Raw genomic sequence first — 24,578 nt, 5'->3', positions numbered from 1 at the left:
CGCCTGCCGCGCTCGTAGCCCATTGGCCGCCCGCGCCGCCAATCACCGCCCGCTCCGCCAATGGGCGCGCAGCGCGGCTCTTCCTCGGAGCGGGCCAATGGGCGGCGCGCGGCGGCGGGGCGGGGCGGTGCGCGCGGCGCAGTCACATGACGGGGCGGCGCTGGCGGGGGCGGCGGCGGCGCGACCATGGTGAGGGTGAGGGGCAGCGGCCGGGGGCGCGGGGTGCCCGCTGCGGGCGGGGCTGCGCTGGGACCGAGGGGCCGGTGGCCGAGGGACGGGGCCGGGGCAGCGCCCGGAGCCGCTGCGCTGGGCCGGCGGCGCGGCGGGCCCGGCCGGGTGCGGGGCTGCAGCGGGCGCGGAGGCCGCACGGTCCGGCCCGGGCGGGGCTGGGGTGCGGGCCGGGCCCGCCGTGCCCGCGGTAACGCCGCCCGCGGCCCGGGCCCGCTCACCGCCTCGCTGGGCTCGGCCCCTTTGCTCGTAGGGGCACGGGGAAAGGCGGTGTTTTTACCGCGGAATCGCGGCCGTGCAGCGGTCAGTTCGGTCAGTTCCGCTCCCTCTAGCCGTGCTGCCCCCGTGTTAATCCCGGGTTTGTGTCATTGCCGGTTCTGTGCACGTGTGCCGTGCTTGTCCGCCTTGCAGCCTGCGCTCCTGAGCCTGCCGAGCCTGCAGAACGGCTGTGGTAGGCTGCCCGAGTAAAGTTCCTTTCTTTTCCGGCAGAAGCGGTGGCTGTGCGTTGGTGGGCGCCGCTCCGTAGCGCTCTTTGCCGCAGATGTTGGCGATTGCTCGGCAGGGAGGCGGCCAGGTGAGGCTCAGCCTCCTCTGCCCGGCCCTCAGCAGGAGGACAGGAGGGCACAGTCTGAACATGTGCCGGGGGAGGTTCAGGTTGGACATTTGGAGGAATTTATTCACAAAGTGGATGATCAGACATTGGAATGGACTGCCCCCGGAGGTAGTGGGATCACGGTCCCTGGCGGTGTTTAAGGAAAGACTGGACACTGGACATGGCACTCAGTGCCTTGGTCTGGCTGACAGGGTGGTGTTTGATCTTTCCAACTTCATTCATCCTGTGAAACCTGAAATTTCCCCATGGAAATAATGCATACTGATTAATAGTTTTCAGTCCTCAATGAAAATAAGGGGACAGTCAAGTTTCCTAGTAAAACAGAAGTATCTTTAATGCACCTTCAGTGGTATGTAATAGTCAATGAAACTTTTAAGCAGCACATGCTGTAACCACCACAATGTGTAATTAGCCTGAGTGTGGCATATGAACAGTACTAACAGTATATAGATAGTGAGGCAGAAAATAACTTTATAAACAGGGAATTGCTCAGTTCTTAGGCTTTTGGAACAGAACTTTTTTTTTTTTAAGTTATATGTATGTTGAGCTCTGTATCTTTAGGGCTGGGCAAAGCCTGTACTGTTACTTGAAAGAGGAATGTTAAATACTAAATTGGGTGAATGAGAAGTGCTAAATCTATATAGCCACCAGTCTCTGTCCCCCATACAAATAATTTGTGCTGGTCAATTATTTAGCAGTGTAACTGCTTTCCTTTGCCTGTCATTTCCATGGGAACTGGTCAGACACTTGTCTGGTCTCGTGGCTACTTTCTAAGAATAGTTGTTGTCAGGTGATTGAGAAAAAATAAAGTTACAGATGTTGAACATAAGATAATGGCAGGTGTTAAACATGGGATAATTCCCTCTACCAAATTAGGCTCCCCTGTGATTTCCTGTGGCTGAGCTTGGCTTAAACCTTGAAGCTGAATGCTTAAGTACCTTTAACATGACTTGTTTTAAGAGGGCTCTGGCTGCTTTTGATCATACCCTGAATAAAAAGTCCATCTCTTTAATACTTAATGGTGTCTTGTGGCTTCCTGTAGCAGTAAGTACCAGTTTCAACACGTGAAAAATGCTTTCATCTCTGTGATTTATCTCTGAGCTCCTGTACTGTGAGATGTCATAGAAGTTCTGGAGCCTGCAGTGTTGCAGGGAAATGCTTCCTGTATGGTATAAAATGCTTATGCTTTGGGTTTTGGTTTTTTGGGTGATTCCCTCAGTCTGTTGGCCAGCAGTGCTCTGTGTGCTGTAGGCTGGCAGTGCCCTGCTCTGCTGCTGCAGCTCAGCCCTCCTCCCCTGGGCAGCCCCATCTGAGGTGTCCCAGCAGTGCTGTGGTGGCAGGTGACAATAGCAATGGCAGGAGGCAGGAAAGCCTCCCTGGGTCGGTGTCATTTGTTGTGTTACTCAGTGGGTGAGCAAACAGAAGGAGCTGCCATAGGAACAGGCTGTGAGCTCATCAGTTACCTAAAGAAAAGGACTTCTGGAGATTGGGTGAAAATGCACTTTGGAATGGAAGGGAAGCACAACCTTTTACTCATCATTATTTATACTCTGCATGCAGCTTGAGGCACCTGTGTGTCAGAACAGGAGCTTTTAGGCTTGACAAGCTCTCTGGAACTCTATCTTTCAGTACTATGTCATTCTTGAGTACTCCAAGGTACCAGATTTTTAAGTGACATAAGTCAGCACATTGGTTATTATTTTGGGCCCTCTCTGGAGTGCAGCTCAGTGTCAAATAAGGAACTACAAATGAATCTCATGGAACTGAGTGGTAGAAAATGAGTAAGTCTTACACAATAGGTGCAATGTTTGCTTTGTATGTTCAGGAGGAATTGCTGTTATGAGGATAGTCATGATCCAGAATAATGTTTATGGCTGCAGTAATACACTTCCCTAAGTTATCTGCAGGATAACTTGTATTAACTATTCTGGTCAGCCGGTTTCAAGCTGTTTTGGGTTTAAAAAATTGTTTTCCAGGGCAACTTACAGTTTAGTTTACTAGCCTTTATTAAAAAACAAAAAAAACAAACAAAAAAAAAGCCAAAGAAACAAAACCTAAAAGGAATGAAAAATACACCAAAAAAACCCACCCAAAAGCTAGCTTTCCTCACCCCCTTCCAAATTCATCTCTGAGTTTTGACTTCCACAACTTGCATGTGGTCACTTATGCTGGCCCTGTGTTCACAGCAAGCAAAGGCTTCTGTGTCTTGTGCAGGAGCTGCTGGTGCACCTGGGGGAGGCAGTTCTGTCCCTTCTCCACTGCCCACCTGCTGCCTCATTGCTTCAGAGCAAAAAATGAGCAAAGCAAAGCTCTTCACATCAACTTCCTGTGTTTTCTACAACATGTGCAGTGTATCTAGTATGGGTATAGCTCAGACACACCTAAAGTCTAAATAGCTGCATAATTGAAGGTATGAATTGCTCCTCTTGTGCTCAGGCAGGGGTTTGTACCTCACTGTACGTGCAGCTGACCAGGCAGGATGTTCTGTGCTGCTGCTTTTGCCCAGGGTCAGTGTCTTCCACTTCCAAGGCTGATGTTCAGGATTGTTTTTGTACATGGACCTGGGACTCCACAGATGCTTCTTTGATAAAGTGACACTTGAAAATACCATCTTATGTTACTAGGCTGGTAATTTAAGTGTAAGATACAGAACATAAACAGCTTTATTCAACATGGATTCTGACAGAGCTGTGTTCTGATTCATTGTGTGTCCTGCTGGATCTCACTGGTTGGCTTTTGCTGTATGTTCTTTCCTTCATTGGCCTTTTGTCACCACATCCTCAAACTTCAGGCATGTGTTAGTAGCATATGTGTGTCTTGATGTGATCTTGTGTATCATGATAATGACCAGGTTATGTTTGGGAACTGCTGCAGTTCTAAAGACTGATAAAAACTGAAAGTAGCTTGCCTTCTGAAGTTGGAAGAAAAGGGTAAGCTGATACATATTCAGACTTGGAAAAGTAAAGTTGGAACTTGTTCACTAGTGCTGCTGTGAAGATATTTTCTATTCCTACAGAAATAAAGCTGCTACAAGCAGCCCCTCAAGTGACACCTCTGCTCCTGTGGTGTGCTTTTGACAGCAGTGCAGGTGATTGTGCTACCCCTGCCACTGCAAAATGCTGCAGTTGTCTTTTCTTCAGACATGGAGTATAGTGCCCTTGTAGTAATTTAGTCTGGTCACCTTCTCAGTCTTCAAATCAACACACATACAAATTGAGTTTTCCTCCTTCTTAATTCTCTGTATCTTGGAGAGATACAGAAGAAATAAATTGATATCTTTTGTTAATATGGAAATGCTTCTGTTGATGAATTCAGTACTTAGTCCCAGTGTTGAGTACAGTGTGGGACCTGGCTGTTCAAATTTAGAGCAGAAGGGGAAGTGTTCTGTCTTCTGTTAATGCAGAGAGAGCTTGATGTAAAGCTGACACTATAAATGAATGAAACTCCAATTTCCCCCCAGCTGCTTCTAAACTGCAGTGGCTAAAGTTCTCTAAGAAGATACAAATGTTTCTGCTGGGCTTGTAGCTGGTATCATGGAGAGGATAGTTCTGAACTTGTTGCCATGATTCTGTGTTGTTTGCGCACCAGAAGTAAGGAAACGAACGCACATGGACTCAGCCAAATACTTCCTGGGCTTGTAGCAAATATGTGTTTTTTTCAGTAATGCTTTGGCTTGGTGTTGCTGTTAAAAAGCCTTCTTTTCACAGCCCTGCTTGCAGTGTTTTATATGGCTTTAGGCTGAACCAGGTAAATGGTAATCCATGAATCAGCTGGGTTTGTCTCACAGCTTTTTAGATGGTTTAAATGCTCTCCCAGCACTGCCTGGCCCCATGAACAGCTGGGGTGGAAGAGCAGGGCTGGTGGCTGTGTTAGCTCAATGCCCATCAGGACAGGGGCCCTGGGAAGGTGTGGTCAGTGTCAGCATTGCTGCACTGTTCCTGGCTGTGCTTTAACAGACACCTGATGTGCTCAGGGCATATGGCATTCAGCTCAGTAGTGATTTATTTCCTCTAAAGCACTGGTATGGATTCAGGGGACTGGAGAGTGTAACCAATGTTCTGGCATAGACATAAATCAGCAAGTCTGTAATGTGATGTTCTGATATTGATTACTGCACACTAGTCCCTGCACTGTCATTTTGTGTTTCTTAAAAGTCTGATCTGCCATTGAATAATTAAAGCTTAGCAATTACAGCAAACTTCTGCTGGCAGAACATACTTGTTTCACAGTTTGAGGCTGTCTGAGGGTTTGTAGCTATTGAATTGCCTGGGAAATAGGATCATCTAACCACGGTTGCTGCTTGTTCCTTATGCTTAAATAATTTTTGGAAGACCTGCACCTTGATTAGTTATATATAGAGAGAGCTTTGTGAGAGGTGGAGTCACTCTAATTAGCAGAGATGGCATTTTCATTGACTAAATACATTTCTTAATTAGTTATTGTGCATAGTTGGAGTGTTACTGAGGCACACTGACTCACAGAAGTGTTGGTTGGAAGGAACCTTTTTCTCATATAACCTCCTTGAAGCAGGTTGGTCACAGGTTTGTCTGTTGGATCAGATCAGCCTTGGTTTTGTCCAGTTGGGTGATTGAGGAGTTTCAGGAGCAGAGTTTCATTAGGGCACGATCAAGGCAGGAACAGCATTGCAGAGCATTCTCTCTTTTCTGTATGGGGAAAAGGATAGTGGGGAGATTTCAACTGCAGAAAAAGAACCCAATTAAATATGGGAAATAACAGGGATGTGAAATGCTCTATCACCATTAAATTGGTGTTAAACTAAAACTTCCCTGCTTTAATTAAGGCCTCAATTTTAATCTCAACAGATACTTCTGGGGACTCCTCATATGGGACATGTGGGAGTTGGTACTGAAGACAGAGTTTTTAAAAACATTGGGGTGATGTAATTCATGGCCTTCCAGCTTGTTTCTGAAATGCAGTTAAAAGGAGCAGACCAGGGACCTTCTGAGCACAGTGGATGAAGGGAACAAGTATAAATAGCTGAGAATTTGTTGAAGGTGAAGCCTCAGAGAACCTGCTGTGCAAATGACTGTGCTTGGTATTTGTCATGACTAGAGAAGATGTAGCTGAAATACACAGCATCAGTGCTGTTGTCTCCAGCAGTATTTCAGAGAGGCCTGCAAGGGTTGAGAGAAATGGAGATGCTGTAATGGGGTGTTGAAGGCTGATCCTGCACCAGAGGTGGGTGGCAGTGGTTCCTTGTGAAGCCTTAGGAGGAAGGCTGGGTGCAGGTGGGGACAGCAGGTGGGGTTCTGATCCGAGTTTGGACATTTTAGCAAAAATAACTGAAAGATGCTTGTAGAAACTGATCTTGTTGTTTTGGTAGAGGGAGGGTAGCAGCTGCAGTAGGAGGAGGCCTGTTATGGCTGGATTGAGGGGAAATATAAGGATGTAAGCAATGGATTTATTTAATATTTTAAGAAAATGCAGTATGAACCTTGGAAGTCAAAAGATAGTGGGATTTTCCGTTGAAGGCATAGAATGTGCCTCTCTGAGGGGAAACAAGAGTGTCACTCTGCCAATGTGACTGGGACAAGGACACATGAAGAGTTGTTGTTTCTCTTCAGCTTTCTGATCCACTCTGCAAGTAGCTTCTACCTTCAGGAATGCACTAACTGTACTTTATCCTTTGCTTATCAGGATCTTGTCCTGAATGGAATGGTAGCTCAGATAGCAGCTGAGAACTTGTGACTTGTGAGCACAGAGAGCATCTGTGCAGCTGCAGTGTGTGCTCTGGGCACTGCTTTGAGGCTCTGTGGGCAGGGGTAACAGCAGTGCTTCCTCTCAGCACAGTCTCTGCATTCTCTTGGAGCTTTACTTCCCAGATACTTGCACTGGGTTCTTGGCCTCTAAATGTTGGAAAGGCAAAGCTGGCCCTGCTCTGTCCCTGTGGCTTTGCTGTCCCAGAAGCAGTGGTGCTTGAGGATACCTGTAACTCCCCTCAGGTTTTTGCAGGGCATTTGAACTTTCTCCATTATGTCACACAACTATTTCTGACAAGCCTTGAGTGGTCACACTGCAGTGTCACTTGCAGTGCATTCTAAAGTGTGGGAATCCAGTTTTAGTGAAGGCATAAGCAGCTTCACTGAGTTCTGTTTTGTTTGGTTTCTGTTTTCCTCCAGCCAACAACACAGCAGTCTCCTCAGGATGAACAGGAAAAGCTCCTGGACGAAGCCATTCAGGCTGTGAAGGTGCAGTCGTTCCAGATGAAGAGATGCTTGGTAAGAATGTGACTTTAAAAGGCAATGAAGCTTCTTGTCTGCTAGGAATAAAACAGTAAATCAATACCAGTCTCTAGTGCTGTGAGCAAAATTAACCCTTTATGTTTCTTTGTGCCAGAGGTTTTGCCAATAAATGAGGCAACTGCTCATTGAGAGTGAGCCTTGGGTATTCTTTGAATGTGTTCCTGATTTTGCTCCAGTGTTTGACAAGATAAGTTAAAGATGTACCTTTATAATTTACATGCTTGCATTTAAATAAACTTAAGATGAACTTTATGATGAGATTATTGTTTATGTCCACCATTCTGTTGGTTTTTTTCATGTAGCCTTTTCTTGGTGTGACTGTCAGACTGAGAGGCTGCTGATGAATTACCTACTGCATGGGATCAATTTTGTACTGATTAACTGTAGACATACATGTGAATTCTTCTGTGACTGGAAAACACCATGGGCTGGTGTTGTGCTGAGATTTTTGTCTGGGAATTGTAGCCAATTCAGGCAGATTATGTAATCACACGGAGCTTTCTCGGGTTTGAGAAGCCTCAGCTTTTATTTGGGGAAACTACTTAAAGTTGCAATGAAAACTTAAATATTCCCATATGTTTTCATGTGGTTAGCCAAGCTAACTTTGTTTGCAGCCAAATGACAGTAGCAAGAAGTGTAACACCTCTTCCAGTTTTGTGCTCAGTGGAATGCTTTGGAAGTCTTCAAGTAGCTGCAGCTGTGCTTTTCACTGCTATCTGTGATTAAGTGGCAGTATAAATACTCTAAGTGGATCACACTAGCAATTCTTTTTGTGCTCTCTCAAAACTTGCTGCTGCTGCTTATGATGGCTTGCTCAAGTCTGTAAAAGTGGTAGATTAGAGGTCTGTGTTGTATCCTTTGATGCCAGGTGATTAAATGCACCAGAAGTGTGAGTTAGATGCAGACTAGTAAGGGGTGAGGTGTTTTTTGTGGGTGAGAAGAAGGAGAAGGTGATGATGGCTGTGTGTGTTGTCTGTCTCCTAGAGCTTTCTAGGAGATCTGTGAGATCTGAGCAAAACAGACCAGATTTGGAGGAGGGGACCACGTTCTGTTTTGCTTGCTCGATAGAATCTGAGTGTTGGAAGGAGATTGCTGTATAAGCAGAATGATTTTAGATTTTTCTGCCATTAGCCTTGTGATTTTTTTTTTTACTGTAGCTCTGTCTTCAGATGCATCTTCTTATCACCTCAGGTAAAATATTCACTTAGCTAGCATGGATGGTGTAGTATAAGCTGGATATTAAACCACTTGAGATTTTTTTTTTCATAGATAAAAAATCCTGTAGTTGCCTAGAGTCATTTCTAACAGACTTTTCTCTTTCCTCCTCTGAAGGACAAGAACAAGCTCATGGATGCTCTGAAACATGCTTCCAACATGCTTGGGGAGCTGCGGACTTCTATGTTATCTCCAAAGAGCTATTATGAGCTCTGTATCCTTTCAGGAGCAAGCTAATAGTTGAAATGTATTTACAGTGGGGTATTCATCTGCTTTTTTGGTACAATGGTATCTTGTGTCAGGTACTTATTAGCACTTTTCTCCTCAGAATTCAATTATGTGTATGTATTGTAGGGGAATATGCACTTTGCTCACTGTTTAAGTTCAGTTTTTCTCTCTGGTATAAAACAGGTCTTTATACTCTTTCATATCGTCCTCTGGGAAGTTTCAGGAGTCTAGTTCTAAAAACAATATCAGCAAAACTATTCATATATTCCTAGTTTTATTCCCTTTTCTAATATGCTAAAAATTGCTCAAAGGTTTGGGTTAATTTTGCACATTTATCCCAATCATGATTACTGTTCAGAAGTACTGCCTGCTTGGGCATATTTGTATTTGGTACAACATCTATCTTCCTAGGTGAGAGTGAGCAAATTACGATGAAAATACATTGTAGACATTCTCAGTTACAATCCTTAACTATGAGGAAAAGACATGGCAATTTCTGATGAGCTACACTACTTGGAAGTCTACCTGACAGATGAATTTGCCAAAGGCAGGAAAGTGGCAGACCTTTATGAGCTGGTACAATATGCTGGAAATATCATTCCAAGACTGTAAGTGTGTGTATGTTGGTGTGTGACTTTGTTTGCTTTTTCTTTTTTAAACTGCTGAATAGTTGTCCAGCTCTGAGTTCAGAGAGTGATTGCCTTCTCAATCAGTTTACAATGGTCAGTGCTATTTCTGCCTGTCTGGAGTCAATTACTGTGAAACTTCTGAGATGGGCCCAGAGTGCAGGTGCAGAAGGTCAGTTCTTCCTGCCAGTGTGTTAATTTTGCACATGACCAAGGTGAGAGCACCTACATCTTGCAATGAAGTTGGCCTTTGGGTCAAGAGCTGGTCAGTGGAAGATAACCAAGTACCATGCTCTGATCAGAGAGATTGACTGTGCCTTCATTAACTGTTTCAGTTATCTGAGGATCTAGATCTTACCTTCTCCCACACAGTAGTTGCTTCATAACCTTCTGTCTTTTTAGGGAATAGGAAATGTGATAAGGAAGGTGAAAGTTTGTGTCTTTGTGTTTCTGGTTTTTTTTTTTTTTTTTTTTGCCAAGTGTTACTTTGCCAGAAATGATACTTGAAGGCCTGTGAAACTTGTATTTAAATATGTTACTGTTGAGCTGCAGTACATCTTTGCCATAGTCACTTTTGGGATTTAGGTTTTGCTTGGTACTCAAGTTTTTCATTCCTGACCTTATGTTCATGCCAGGAAGAGGCTCTGGATAGACCAGCTGCATCTTCATGCAATTTCTGGGGTTTGGCTGATGGCTGCCACAGTGTCTTCACCTCTGTGTGTAACCATCAGAGTTGTCTTCCTGCCTGCTTGTAGCCTCTGGTTCTCCCTGATGAAACTTGTGGTGCTTACTTATTTATATGTATCAGAACTGTTTTCCAGCTTAGTGGGATGCTGGAAGTATAAATGAGCTGGTCTGAGAGCATTCAGAATTTTGTGAGCATTTACACATTCAGTGTCTTAAGCATTGTACTGAGGTCTAGTGGCAGTTCTCTGTAGCAGAGGAAGATAGGAGTTGAAAGCTGACTAAATACCCAAAATCATGGACACAGGTGATAATTTTATTGCTTTTTTGTGTTTTGGTTGTCCTGCCATCACGGACAAATGGAACTATTATTGCCTTTCAGTGTGATGTTGTTACTTTATGGTTTATTGTGTGACTCTGTGCCTTTTGCAGGTATCTGCTGATAACAGTAGGTGTTGTCTATGTCAAGTCATTTCCACAGTCCAGGAAGGATATTTTGAAAGACCTGGTGGAGATGTGCCGTGGAGTGCAGCATCCTCTTAGAGGCCTGTTCCTCAGAAACTATCTCCTGCAGTGTACCAGGAATATCTTACCAGATGAAGGCGAGCAAGCAGAGTAAGGAGGATGGGCTATAACTCAATAAAATTACTGTTAATAGAGCTTATTTAAGTTTTCTGTGCAACTTACTTCAGATTTGAGAGAAGTAGATATGCTAGAATTCCATAGACTTGACAGGTGTTTTATCTATTAAGAATTCCCTTCTAGCATTAAGGTTCCTCACAAGTGAGGACATGAACCTTTCTTACGAACCCAGAAATCCCACCCTCTAACCTTATTAAAACTTGTATGTCCACCAGTGGCTGGAAGGATGAATACCTCTGACAAGCTTTTCTGTTCTTAACCTCTTGTCTGCAGTGAAGAAACCACTGGAGACATCAGTGACTCCATGGATTTTGTGCTGCTGAACTTTGCTGAGATGAACAAGCTGTGGGTGCGAATGCAGCACCAGGGCCACAGTCGGGACAGGGAGAAGAGGGAGCGAGAGAGGCAGGAGCTGAGGATCCTGGTGGGCACAAACCTGGTCCGCCTCAGCCAGCTGGAGGGGGTCAATGTGGAGAGATACAAGCAGGTGGGATGGCTCTCCATTCTTTCTGACTCCTGCCAGCTTGTTCCAAACTAAACAAGTTTGGACTTGCAGATGAGCAGCTGGAAGTGTTATAGCTTTGCTAAAAGTTCAGTAATTCCAGTGCTTCTCAAACTCTTCACCTGAGGAAAAGTTGTGAATACTGGCATACAGTATGTTCTCAGGCCAGGGACATGATTCACACATTCTCCTGTAAGTGTAACAGTGACAAGAAATTCTAACCTTTCTTTCCTGAATCTAATTTCTTTGCAGAATAATGGGTTGGTCTAAGGGCTGTATACACATCTGGTGTTCTGGGATAGATTTCACAAGTTGTGAGGCTGTGCTTCCCGAAGCATTCAAGAGAAGTGTTACTGTGTGAAATGCCAGTGAAGGAAATGTATTATTTAAAAGTCTGTCCCTTGTAAGTTCTGCCATGGTGCTGCTGAGACCCTGGGTATGTGCCTGCAAAGTCAGTGGCACTCACTTATGAAATCAAAGCTTGCATAATGTATGAAAGGGACAGACTTCTGAGATGAGTTGTTTTTTCTCTGAAGGATGGAACTGCAGAAAAATGTGATTTCTTACCAGAAAGTCTTTTTGTAGAGAATCAGCTGAGAACTGTTAGAAATGCTGCTCTGCTTGGATTAAATGTATGTGTGAATATAAACTCAGAAGGTAATTGTAAAATCACTGCAAGACCTTTTCTCCCCTATTCCAGATTGTTCTGCCTGGAATACTGGAGCAAGTTGTGAACTGTAGAGATGCTTTAGCTCAGGAGTACCTCATGGAGTGCATCATACAGGTGAGCTGCTTAAGTTCAGTGGCAGTGATGGGACACAGGGACACTTCTGTACACTTAATCAGATTCAGGCAGCTTTCCCATGTTCCTCATGGACTGGAAAACTTCATCACTGGGACTTGCACACAGTAGCTTGTCCTGTATTTTTTACAGATGGGCAGAGTGGAGATTTTGTGCTCCTTCTGTTACAGTAGCTGTAAGCATCTGAGCAGTAGTGCCTGTGTTATGAGTTGTAACAGAGAGGTGGGCCCTCAGTTACCCATTTGTTTCATATCTCTTGCTTCATGCATTTACCCAGCCAAGGTCAGCTTCATAGGCCAGAGTGTATTTACTGTGTGGCTATCTGCTTTAGAATTATTGTGTTGCATTTTTCTTCTGTGTAACAATGGGCAAATTCAGTTTATAACTTGATGACTATTGATCTAAAACTTCAGGTTTTCCCAGATGAATTTCACCTCCAAACCCTGAACCCATTTCTCAGAGCCTGTGCTGAGCTGCACCAAAATGTGAATGTGAAAAATATAATTATTGCTTTAATTGACAGGTGAGTGACCAAGGGGGTGGAACTTGACTCAAAATTAAGTTTGTGTTGTGCACAAGCAGATGATAATTCTTCTATCATTTGAATATGTTTATTTTTGATACCACTTCACTGTTTCCATATCTTTCAGCTGTAATTAAAGCTGTGAAGAATATTATTTCTGTTACTTCTACTCTCTGGACTCTGCTTTTACAGCTTCCAATGAAACCTGCTTTATGGACTGATTAAAACTTGTAAACAGATTAAGCCAGGAACAGCCCATTTAGTATTGAGCAGTTTCATGCTTCAGAACTGAAGTGACAGCAGTGCCCTGCTGTGACAGCCATATCTCTCACAGGTACCTCTTGAAATCTTGAAGATCCCAATGGCTAAATCATCTGTCAGGAGCACTTCACCTTGCAGGGTCAGAGATCAGAGAACATGACAATGCTTCTTCAGAACAGAGCTAGTAGGAGATGGAACTGCCTTCTTAATTCTTAGCTTGCCAATAGCATCTACACTGTTCTCTTAAAAGCATGTTTTTCCTGTGGAGGTGCTGCTTAAAACTGCTTGCACTGAGTTCAGATTTGGGGCAGAAATCCTAGAATCCTTAGGTTGGAAAAGAGCTTTAAGGTCAAACTGAAGTTTTAATTTGTATCCTGAAAGGAAACAGAAATTTTCAGTGATCACCTGCACTTTCTTACTGCAGAAAGGAAGTGCCCTTGCCTGGCTTGTCTCAGGCTGTAGAGAAGCCTTGTCCTTTGCATTTGCACCCAAACATGTACATCTGGTCCATGTACCAGTGAATGGAGTTCAGCTAGCACAGGGATCTTGGGTCCCCCTGGCATTCAGCTTTGGGTGGGGTTCCTGTATCCTCTCTAATGCCTGGAGAGGACTTGAGTGTATTGGCATGACTGGTACAAGTTAGGATCTTGAATTTTTTACTCACCAAGTTTGTAGTTTGTCTTCTCCAGGTTCTTTCAGATTTATGTGTTCAAGACTTCGGTTTTATTGGAGTACCTTTCAGTGCTTGTGCATTTGTCAGAGACACTGTGCTGCCTTTGCTGCCTTCATACAGAGATGTTCACAGGAGTTCTTTGGTTTCCCATGCTTGGATGCTGTGGCTGAGTTTTTCATAATTCTGTGAGCTTAAAAAAAAAAACAACCAAAATTGTAAACTCCAAACACCACAAAACCCCCAAATCCCAAGAAATGTTGCCTGTAACTGATTTCTGAGACTATCTTGATTACTTTTTGAAGAGGTCATGGGATATTTTGCTAGACTCTTAAACTGGAGCATGGCAGTGTCATTCTCGTGAGAAGACTTTCCTTGTGTAGCTTTTGCTGCCCTGTTAAACTTTGGTATCGCCTCCACAGTAAGATTTTGTGTTGTTTTGTTACAAACACCAGTAAGTGACTGGTCAGCAGTGACCCTCTGTCCTCCCAGCCTTACCACTGCTGGATTTTGTTGAAGGCTTTCAAAGCTCTCTCTGACCTGTAGGACAAGGGCAGAAAGGTGGCAGCATGATGGTTGTCTTTGCAGTATGGCAGCTTGAGATTTTGACTGCAATGTTACTGCCAGTGTTGGAGCATTTGAGTGGATCTGTCCTTGGAATCCATGTGTGCAGGGAGAATGTTGCTCTTGTGTTTGTGTTGGAGCTGGTAGCAGCAGTGGCCAGAAGCTTCAGTGTTGTGTAGTTGAGATGTGAAGCTGCCCTGTGTAGGTTGTGCTTCTTGGCATTTCTCATCTTTGTTTCAGCTGGCATTGAGTAATTAAATCTGAACATCAGTGACTGATGAAGGAGCTTGTGAAAATTTTATCCTTATTCCTGTGGGGTTTTCCTGCTAAAGGAATCTCTGCAAATAGTCATGCTGCTTTGGGATCTTTGTTGCCTTACTAAAACATTCATGAGTTTTAATTATGCTGCCATCTGCCTGCAGCTTGCTCCTACCTTGTAGCATTGCTGGCTTTACACTGAGCTGTTGCCAAGGAAAGCTGCCTTGTGCCTCTAAGAAAAGGCAGTGATTGTTCCTGGCTTTAGGAAGTCTGTTTCTTATCACCCTAATCAAATATAAGAATAGTTCAATGTCTTATTTTTCCTGGCAGTGAAGTTTTTTTGCCTCCTGGGCTTTTCTTATGTGCTTCTTTATTTTAGATTCAGAATCGAAATTGAGAAACTCTGTAGAAAGAATTTTAAAAAAATTAATTCAGTGCCTTTTCCTAAATATTTTTGTAGTTCATTTTCTAATTCAGAGTATAATAACCTCAATAATTAGAAAGTCAAGATAGTACTGAGCATCTTAAGCTTCAACTCTGGTAAGGTGTTAAGTCTTCTGATAGTGGTGCTTTCTATCCTGTATCTCATTTTTGCAGAAATGGTTCTTGGCATGACTTCCTCTTACAGATAAAAATCCCTCTCACCATCTCCTGAATGCTTGCTGGATGGCAATTTCTTGCTCCCATCCCCCAAAAACCAATATTCTTCACTTCTCCATTCTTCTTAAGTTCACTTTGTATTTTGTTCTCTGCAAATAGTGTAAGTTCCAGCCATGTTGGTTGGTCTTTAGTGACAAAGATTAGTTAAGGCAGCATATTCCTTCTGTGTGTTTTTTTCCTGGAGGCTGTTTTGTGGAGGATGCTATTGGGTGTCTAATTTCAGTAATATCACTGAATGAGTAAATGCAGGATATTTACTTTTCCATCAGCCTACTCTGTACCTCTTTATCTGCTGGAAAAAATAGATCACTTGCTTCTAGCTGAAGAACATCAATTAGGAAATGTCCTTCCTGTTCCTTCTTCACCTTTCCTTTTCTGTCAGCACTCTTTTTCAGGTCTGATAGTTACCAGGCTCAGTTGCTCATAAGGCTTCTGACTTCCATCAGTTTCCTTTTTGCTTGTAATAGAGCTTCCAAAAATACCTAAAGGACATGGTTTTTTCTTTCTTCCAAATATACCTAAAGGACATACCAGTCCCTCTTTCTGCTCTGTATTTGAGGAGTGGAAAAGCTGTCCTGACCAAGCTGCTTTCCTTGCTCTGTCACCAGGTTAGCTTTATTTGCACATCGTGAGGATGGACCTGGGATCCCAGCAGATATCAAACTCTTTGATATCTTTTCACAGCAGGTTGCTACTGTTATACAGGTATGTTGGGTATCCCTGCATGCAGTTTTGGGGGTGGTTTTTGCAAAGTTCTGTGCTTTAGTATCAGTTTCATGCTGTCTTGAATTTCAGTCTCGGCAGGATATGCCCTCAGAGGATGTGGTGTCTTTGCAAGTTTCTCTCATTAACCTGGCCATGAAATGCTACCCAGACCGTGTGGACTATGTTGACAAGGTCTTGGAGACTACTGTGGAAATATTTAACAAACTTAATCTGGAACAGTGAGTGTCTCTTGTGTTTTCTTTGGCCTGGCAATTAATGCCCTAAAATCAGGCCTTCTGCATTTGGTGAGATAGCAGGCCATGCTCTGGATGTGGAAGGTCACTGCTTTTGGACTGAGCTGCAGCAGCCCTGATAAACTCCTGGCTAACCAGGACTTGCTCCACATGAATAAATTGTGCTGTACATCCACACAATGTGTGTGCATTTTGTAGGCATCCCTTACAGCACTCTAGAGTTCTGCTATTGCTGCCTTTGCAGCCACACTCTGCTTCTGCTGGCAGCAACTTAAAACATGCATTTGTTACTGTATGTCCCAAAGAGCAAGACTGACTTATTTGGGTACTTGTTTCCTTTCTCCCTAGCACCAATTGCTTGGTAGTTGTTGTATATCTCAGAATTTATACTCTGAAGCAGACTTTAAACCTGCCTGTGTGAACCATTGATTAATTGTATTTTTTTGCATATATTTTCTTCTAGTATTGCAACAAGCAGTGCTGTTTCAAAGGAGCTGACTAGACTTTTGAAAATCCCAGTTGATACTTACAACAATATCCTGACAGTTCTGAAACTAAAACATTTTCACCCACTCTTTGAATACTTTGATTACGAGTCCAGGAAGAGCATGAGTTGTTATGTGCTTAGCAATGTGTTGGATTATAACACAGAAATTGTGTCCCAAGAACAGGTATGATACAGTTAATTTGAAAATCTGGGTATTTAAATGATTGTTCAAGGACCTGAAAACACATTTGGGGACTTCATGCAGGGCATGCTTTGTTTCCTAGCCTGCATGCCCCTGCCTCCCCTGGCACAGGCTTTATCCCACTTGGTAATTCTTCCTCCCGTGTTCTTAAATGTCTCTTACCTAACCTCATCCTAGAGGCTACTTCTGATTTATCACACCTCAGCCTAGACAGTAATCTGTTAGGTGTGAAAAAAGACCCTGAATCCCTTTAAAACTGGGTCTGTTATCTAAAGAAGGCTGCTGGAATCTGAATTTCCTCTGCACTGCTGTGCTGCCCTGTCCCACTTGTGCTGAGAGGGACCCTTCTTCAGGGTCTAAGGCACATATGTCTGAAGCATCACCACTATGAGTGGCTGTAAAGATGTTCCCAGTTGCTGGCAATTTATGCTTATGGTCTACTGTAGTTTAAACAGAGCTTCTATTGCCTTTACAGGTTGATGCTATCATGAATTTGGTATCCACGCTGATCCAGGATCAGCCAGATCAGCCTGCTGAAGATCCTGACCCTGAGGACTTTGCAGATGAGCAGAGTCTTGTGGGGAGATTCATTCACCTGCTGCGTTCTGATGACCCTGACCAGCAGTACCTGGTTGGTGACTGGTGCTTCTCAATGTTTGTGCTCTAAACTGTCTCAGTTCTTGCATTATTAACTGTACAAGACTTGAAGCTGGAAGCTGGGCCATCACTGCTCTGGCACTACAAACTCAGCAGAGAACATTATGTATGACACCTTTAGTGGTAGGCTGATATGTTATTTATTCAGAAAAAGCAGATGAGGACTTAAGCATTTGTTGATTGAAAGTTTTCATCCCCTGAGGTAGCAATTATCTGAATTGTTTTGTGGAACTCTTAATGTTCTGACAACTTCATATAATGATCTGTTGAAAACACAGCAAGTGCTATTTGGAGTACTGTGCTATTTTGATACCAAGGGAATGCAAAAAACCTCAGAAAATACAGCTTAGCATGTTTAGCCTTAGGGATTTTAATTTCTGTAAGGATAGGGTTTTCATACAGCATGTAGTGTCCTGCTGCTTGGTTCCACATGCTTTTCCTCTCTGCTTGGTCCATCTGTAGCAGCAGGTTTGACATTTCCTTGAAATCTGTGCATTGTGGTACTTGTAATGGTTTGAGTTGAGGTAGTTCTGTTATCTGCTATATCTGGCTTTAGGGAGGTCACTTAAACTTCAAATAAACTATCTTGAGAAGTGTGTGTTAGAGTAGAGGGCCAGGGATATTCTGTCTATGCTGCTCCAGATCCACTGCAGAAGCTGTGCTGGAGCTGGATCTGCTGCAGATGGCAATGAACTCATGTCAGAGTCAGGCCTGCTTAGGGACTACTGTCAAGTAACAGTTTGTGCCTGAGATAAATGTCATACTGTATAAACAGTGAGAATAGAGCAACAGAATAAAGTGCAAGCTTTGCATAACACAACTAGCATTGATTTAGCTTGACTTTAAGGTCTGGTATAAAAAACTCTTGCTTGAAGTGTAATGAAACTGGTGCAATGGGAAGAGGAATAACATTACAGGAACTGGAGTCAGTTGTGTTTCAGGATCTTATCACTGGAGTCAAACAGAAAGATTTTGGGTTTTTTTTCTTATAGAGAGCAAAGCTTCTCTCAAAGGAATGCTGGCACCAAGAAAATTAATATTTCTACCCCAAAAGAATTTACATAGCTAGAGATGTTGAAGCTGTTTCTGCAAAGATTCTGAGTGTCAGTCTGTCTTTTTCATCTAGCAGTGCTTTGCTTTAATCACATTGACCCCCTTTAAATGCCATCAAAGGACTTGTCACATTATCTTTTAGGTACAATTCTATGAGCTACTTAACACCTTTTACTAGTAATGCTTAATAGCTCCCTCAGCATCACAAATGCTTGCATCAAATTTTTATACAATGCAGCAGCTGCAGGAAAAATCCAAGGTTATAGGATTTTCACAGTGTCTCACTTTAAATTATGCATTCTGTATGGAAGAGATATGAAATGCAAATTCAAACAGCCTAGTCCAAGTGTATTAGCCAGAGTGGCTAACCAGTGTGTGATGGATTGTGGTGGTGTTCACAGGGGTCCCAGGAGGAGGGAAGAGATGAGAATCTTGACTCCATGTTTCAGAAGGCTGATTTATTATTTTATTATATATATATTATATTAAAATAAAATTATATACTAAAACTATACTAAAAGAATAGAAGAAAGGATTTCATCAGAAGGCTAGCAAGGAATAGAAAGGAATGGAATGATAAAATCTTGTGACTGATCAGAGTCTGAGACATCTGGACTGTGACTGGCCATTAATTAAAAACAACCACATGAGACCAATCAAAGATGCACCTGTTGCATTCCACAGCAGTAGATAATCATTGTTTGCATTTCGTTTCTGAGGCCTCTCAGCTTCTCAGGAGAAAAAATTGCTAACAAAAGGATTTTTCATAAAATATGTCTGTGACAATGGGTGATTACAGACTGTATATTCAGGTTATGAAGTCTACATCTAATCTAAGAACAGGTTAAGGGTGGGGCACTGGGCTTCCCCTGAGTGCCTGTCTCAGTGCAGGGTTCTCTGAGCTCAGTGTTCTGTTGCAGATCCTCAACACTGCCCGGAAGCACTTTGGGGCCGGGGGGAACCAGCGCATCCGCTTCACGCTGCCGCCCCTGGTGTTCGCTGCCTACCAGCTCGCCTTCCGCTACAAGGACAACTCCAAAGTGGTAAGGGCACCTCTCGCTGCCTCTTGTGTGCTTGCTTGGCTTTATTTTCTGGAAAATGCATTTTGGCTGGCTGCATAAGTATGCTCAGACTTGATACAGAAGGCTAGTTTTGTTTGGGTTTCTTCCTGAGGTTTGAATGCTTTTTAATTTAATGAAAATTTTTATCAGGTCATAGTAAATTACTTTAGTACTTGAGAGGTGAAGAAGCAGAAATTGGCAAGTTTTGTTTGTTCATTAAGGTGACAGATTACGTGCCTTTACTGGAGATCAGAACTAATGGCATGAAACCGATTTAAATCTGGATATTGAAATTCATCAATTTCTAAATTGTAGCTACATTATTGTAATGTTTCTAAACTTAAAAGCACTTGCTTTAACTTATACAGTAGTAGTGGAAGTGTACATTAAAATAATGACTTAAATGCTTTCTGATTGAGATAGTTAGTTACCTTAAATATGTTTTTCCTTTATTGTAGGTGTTATATTATGAGGAAATAAGTTTAAATGTTAAAATATTCTTTAAAATGAAGGTTTTAAAATTCTCTTCCACTTCTAATTTCTCTGGACTGAGCAGAATTTTTCTCCCCTTGGCTAACTAGGCTTTTGCTCAGTTATGTGCTAAGCATAGCTGTCCTAACTGCAGTTCAGTGCAGGCTTCTGAAGAAAGCTCTTATGAACTGGTGGGAAAAATGGGTGTGAAATTTTTGTAAGTGAAAGAAATACTTTGTGCAGACCCACTGAAGCCAACACTGGAAGCTGGCGTGACTGAAGCACTTAACAGATCTTAGAACAATTGAGATTCCCTTTTCCTTGTAGCAATGCTCTTGTTCAAGCTTGTACTTGCTTGTCTTGTCTAGGATGACAAATGGGAAAAGAAGTGCCAGAAGATCTTCTCATTTGCTCATCAGACCATCAGTGCTCTGATCAAAGCAGAGCTGGCAGAGCTGCCTCTCCGACTCTTCCTGCAGGGAGCACTGGCTGCAGGAGAGATTGGCTTTGAGAATCATGAAACTGTGGCCTATGAGTTCATGTCCCAGGTGAGTGTCCAGCTGGTAGAGCTGGTGTCCTGTGCTGCCTTTCATTTGATTTGGGCAGGTTTGCTGAACACTGAACCATCTGGTGTGATTCAAACACCTGAAATGATGGACAGCCAGTGCTACTAGGTAGAAACTCCTCATTTCATTCTTGCTTCCCAGGCTGCTGTGGAATTAAGCTCCATTGCTACTGATTTGAATACTCAGTCTGACAACAGTGGTATGTTGCAATGCTGCCTCCTGCTCGTGTAGTTGGCTCACTGGAGGAGTGTAGTTTCTCAGCATAAAATGCTCCTTCACTGCTTCTGTCTCCAGCTCCTGATACCCAGCTGGTATTGCCTGACCACAAGCACTCTTTGGAGGTTTCCTAAAATCTGCAGTGTTCACAACTGCTGTGCTGGGCTTTGCCAATTAAAATCCTTCTATTGGAACCTATTATAAACTACTCTGAAAATCTATTTGAATTTGTAACTTGGTCTTAAGCCTTACTTGTTGCAAAAACCTTCCCCTCCTACCTACCACATAAAGAACCAATGTGTTCCATGTTATCCGTGTTGTAGCTTTGTCCTAATCTTTCCTCTAATACTGCTACTAAATGCATGTTTTTAAAGAGAGTTGCTGGTAAGCTGGGTTTGCTCACTGTGTTCTATCAGTTGCTGTTGTAGCACAGTTCTGACTATGAGAGCAGCATGGCAATTACGTACTTCCCATTAGAGATACAGTTCAAGATTTGTCTATTCTCTGAAGATTCTTCATCCATGTAGCAGCAGTGCAAGTGCTTTTCTTACCTGCTCTGTCATCACTGACCTGCTGTCAGCTTCTGCTCAGCTGTTTCGTGTGTTTCAAAGAACCAGATTTTCTTCAAGGACTGTTTCTGCTGCTGAATAGGTGCTTGAATGAGGAAAAACTCAGTCTTCAGATTTTGTGGGAGCACACTTATTTGCTATGACCACTTGAATACTCTTTCTTGTAAGACTTTTTCTGGTCTGTGGATTTACTTGATTTTACACTCTACATGAAAGGTTTTTTTCCTGCCTGAAGCTTTTAACAAATGCAAAACTGGACAGTTTCTTGCTCTGTGAGTAGCAGGTGTGATTTTTTTTTCCTGATGTGTTCTGATTGAGTCTTGCTTTCTCCCTTGTCTAGGCCTTCTCTCTATATGAAGATGAAATCAGTGACTCAAAAGCACAGCTGGCTGCAATCACCTTGATAATTGGGACATTTGAGAGGATGAAGTGCTTCAGTGAGGAGAACCACGAGCCTTTGAGGACTCAGTGTGCACTGGCAGCCTCCAAGCTCCTGAAGAAGCCAGACCAGTGCCGAGCTGTGAGCACTTGTGCCCATCTGTTCTGGTCTGGCCGGAACACTGACAAGAATGGGGAGGAGGTGAGAGCAAAGGGACAGCAGTGGGACACATCCTGCCTCACTACTTCCTTCTGTAGGCACTTCTAAAGTAGATACATTGATGTAGGTTTGGTTGGAATTTATTCTAATATATGAAACTGCATAAATAAGAACATGGAGAAAACTCTAATTTAAGGGTGGAAGTACCAGGCAAGCTTTGGCGTGTCAGCTAGTTAAAGGCTGCACTTTGCTTGTATTTATTATATTATCTGTTTCTCTGTGAACTACTCAACTTCCAAATTACAGATACAAGCTGTTGAAGCAAAGGTTAAAAAATCCTCTGTGTTCTTCAGGGTTTGTCACATAAGCTGTTGTAATTTTAAAGAGCAGTGTTTGAAACATTTTTCAAAGTATGTATTATGGTAGGTGCTACAAAATTGAATTAATTGATCTCATAATTGAAGGCTTTCAACAGCTGTTCATGTTGCTGTGTGATTTAACAAAATCCAACGTTGGTGGCAGTCAGGCAGGGTAAGCTTTCAGTGACAGCTTGCTCTTTGCAGTTTGTGTGGTTTTGTGTTTCTGTGGCAGAGCCCCAGGAAATGCTGTGTGTGCCAAGGGAGGACATACTGGAGCTCCCTAAGGTTCTTTCATTTCTTGTAACTTTGGTGGTTTTCCTTCTAGCTTCATGGAGGAAAAAGAGTGATGGAATGCCTAAAGAAGGCTCTGAAGATAGCAAATCAGTGCATGGACCCTTCTCTGCAAGTCCAGCTTTTCATAGAAATTCTGAATAGATATATCTATTTTTATGAAAAGGAAAATGAGGCGGTGAGTGGAAATCCATTCTCTGTTGCATCTTTGTTAAAGGTTTCTTTAAGCTCTTCATTCACACACCACAAATTCTCTTCAGCTTGCCCTGTAGCCTCATGAGAGGCACAAGTTCTTGTGAGAAGAGAGGAGTCAATTCTTGATGTGCTAGTAAAAGTATTGGATTAAACTTTGTTCTTCTCAATTAGGGGGAAATGTTTGCAATTCAGTTTTGAATTTAAACATTGTGAGACTTGTATACCTAAAATATTTTAGATTAAAACTTACTGGAACTTAGATGAGAAAGTAGTAGGATTCTAGCTTTAAAGGTACCAAACTTGATGGGTACATAAGGAAAAGAAAATTCTTTTACAGGTGTTCATGGTCACTGCTGACTCTGCCAGGTTGGTGTAAGCTTTAATTCTCAAAATAGATATGACACCATTTGTACTTAGCTTAAATTGTGTGTGTGTATAATCTGAGTTAGTTACCTGATCCATTTTCTGTTAGCAGATAAAGAACAGTTATGCAGTTTGAAAAACCTGCTTGGTCAAGTAGAGATCAGTGTCTTTTCTGATGTCATTGATTGAGACTAGATGTTAAAGAATACCCTGCAGTTCTGAGAGAATTCCTGAAGAAATTTGAGGGATTTGCTGAGTTTCCAATAACTGAACTGGCTTCTCAGTGTAGGGGTACTCTAGTATAGATGCTGTATGTGATGGAGATGAAAACAAAGCTTTGAATTTCAAAGCACTTGGCAGATATAAAAATACTCTGGTGGCCTGCAGTGCATTTTGTGTAGTGCTGAACTTCAGCCTGTAGGCAGCCATGGTTGTTCTCTAAGAATAATTTTAAATCTGATATTACCATCTTGACTGATTTCTATAAGAAACAATTATCTCACAGTGCATATACAGTCTGATTGTGTGTGCCATTTGTTTGAAGCTTTTTAAATCTGTATTGAATACTCTGGACAGAAATGCTGTTGGAATAGTTACAAGAAGTGAGTGCCCAGCAGTTTGTCTGCATAGAGTCTTATCAGCATTTTGAAAGATTGTCCAAATACAGATAGCTTAAAGACAAGTCTGTTCAAACTAATGTCTGTGCACTTGTACACAGAGGGTGTTGATGACTTCTGTTTTATGTTCTGTAGGTGACAATTCAGGTTTTGAATCAGCTTATACAGAAGATCAGAGAAGATCTCCCAAACCTTGAGTCTACTGAAGAAACAGAACAAATTAACAAACACTTTCACAACACACTGGAGCACTTGCGTCTGAGGAGGGAATCACCAGAATCTGAGGGGCCAATTTATGAAGGTCTTGTTCTTTAGAAAGACACTCACTGTACCTGTTTTCATTTACATACCATGGTTTTTTTTAAGATAGGTTCCTAGGTTGTGCCTTTCAGAAATGTCAAGTTAACATTCATGTGTTCAGTCTGGCACTTCAAACACTTGTGTTGAGTACTCTAACAAATTTGGAAGGTTGGACCAGCAACTGCGGGTTTCATCAGTTAGCATGGCTGAAACTTTCTTTGAAATCCATGTGACATGGTAGGGCTCTTCAGTTCTGATTTCTCTTCTGTCTGTTCACTGTTGCTTCTGTAGCACTAGAGCTCTAAACTGGCAGTGACTGTCAGCTGAAACTGTGTCTGATCCTTACAGAGCATCAGATTTTTGGGATTATTGTATGTCAAATTCTGCTTGTGCTTTTCTTTTAATGCCGAGTTAAGACTAAGTGTAATATTTTTCCCTAAAACTAGAATATATTAATGCATGTTTGGAGAGTTTTAAAGTACCATGTTCAAACAGAAGTTATATTTTGCATATTAAGGCTCTGTGACATTCAGTGAGGGCCAGTACTGTGCACAGGGCATATTTATCAAGATAATTTTGTTCCAAATAGTATAAAAAAATAGAGAAATTGCAATCTATATAGATATGTATAACCTTCATTACTGTAAATTTAGGGGAAAATGCATTACACAAGTTTATTCAGTATCATGATTTTGCACCGGTGAAACAATAAAGTTGCTATTAACACCTGTTGTTTCATGTCTCTTCAGAGCCCACTGTTGAACCCAAGCTAATGTTGAACCTTCTGATGAAAGTGAAAGAACTTTGGTTTTGTAGGGACAGAAGAATGAAGGCATAGTTACCCTGGCTGAGCTGGGCAGCTGCTGGCATTTCTCATGTGGGAGTTGGTGATACAAAGCCAGTGTTTCTCCACGTGGTGCTGAGATGATGTGTGC

At 42.5% G+C, this 24,578-nt stretch overlaps 1 protein-coding gene across 3 annotated transcripts; it reads left to right on the top strand.

Moving 5' to 3' along the window:
- The first annotated feature begins 131 nt into the window (after positions 1 to 131).
- Positions 132 to 24,369, top strand: VPS35 (VPS35 retromer complex component). Of its 3 annotated transcripts, none has more exons than XM_063167714.1 (17): positions 132 to 189; positions 6,982 to 7,080; positions 8,437 to 8,533; positions 9,032 to 9,155; positions 10,290 to 10,472; positions 10,773 to 10,986; positions 11,702 to 11,785; positions 12,217 to 12,326; positions 15,348 to 15,444; positions 15,535 to 15,683; positions 16,162 to 16,369; positions 16,863 to 17,018; positions 19,018 to 19,140; positions 19,998 to 20,177; positions 21,321 to 21,560; positions 22,203 to 22,346; positions 23,479 to 24,369. In XM_063167714.1, the coding sequence occupies exons 1-17, from the start codon at positions 187 to 189 to the stop codon at positions 23,656 to 23,658; spliced, it is 2,391 nt and encodes a 796-aa protein (XP_063023784.1). In that variant the 5' UTR covers positions 132 to 186; the 3' UTR covers positions 23,659 to 24,369. The 3 variants fall into 3 exon arrangements, with proteins under 3 accessions (XP_063023784.1, XP_063023783.1, XP_063023782.1); XM_063167713.1 differs by having other exon boundaries at positions 170 to 195; XM_063167712.1 differs by lacking the exon at positions 132 to 189 and adding an exon at positions 755 to 802.
- The last annotated feature ends 209 nt before the right edge of the window (positions 24,370 to 24,578 follow it).

The sequence above is a fragment of the Melospiza melodia genome, chromosome 13, assembly GCF_035770615.1.
Source record: "Melospiza melodia melodia isolate bMelMel2 chromosome 13, bMelMel2.pri, whole genome shotgun sequence".
NCBI classification, from domain to species: Eukaryota; Metazoa; Chordata; class Aves; order Passeriformes; family Passerellidae; genus Melospiza; species Melospiza melodia.
This window is presented reverse-complemented; position numbering and strand designations above follow the sequence as displayed.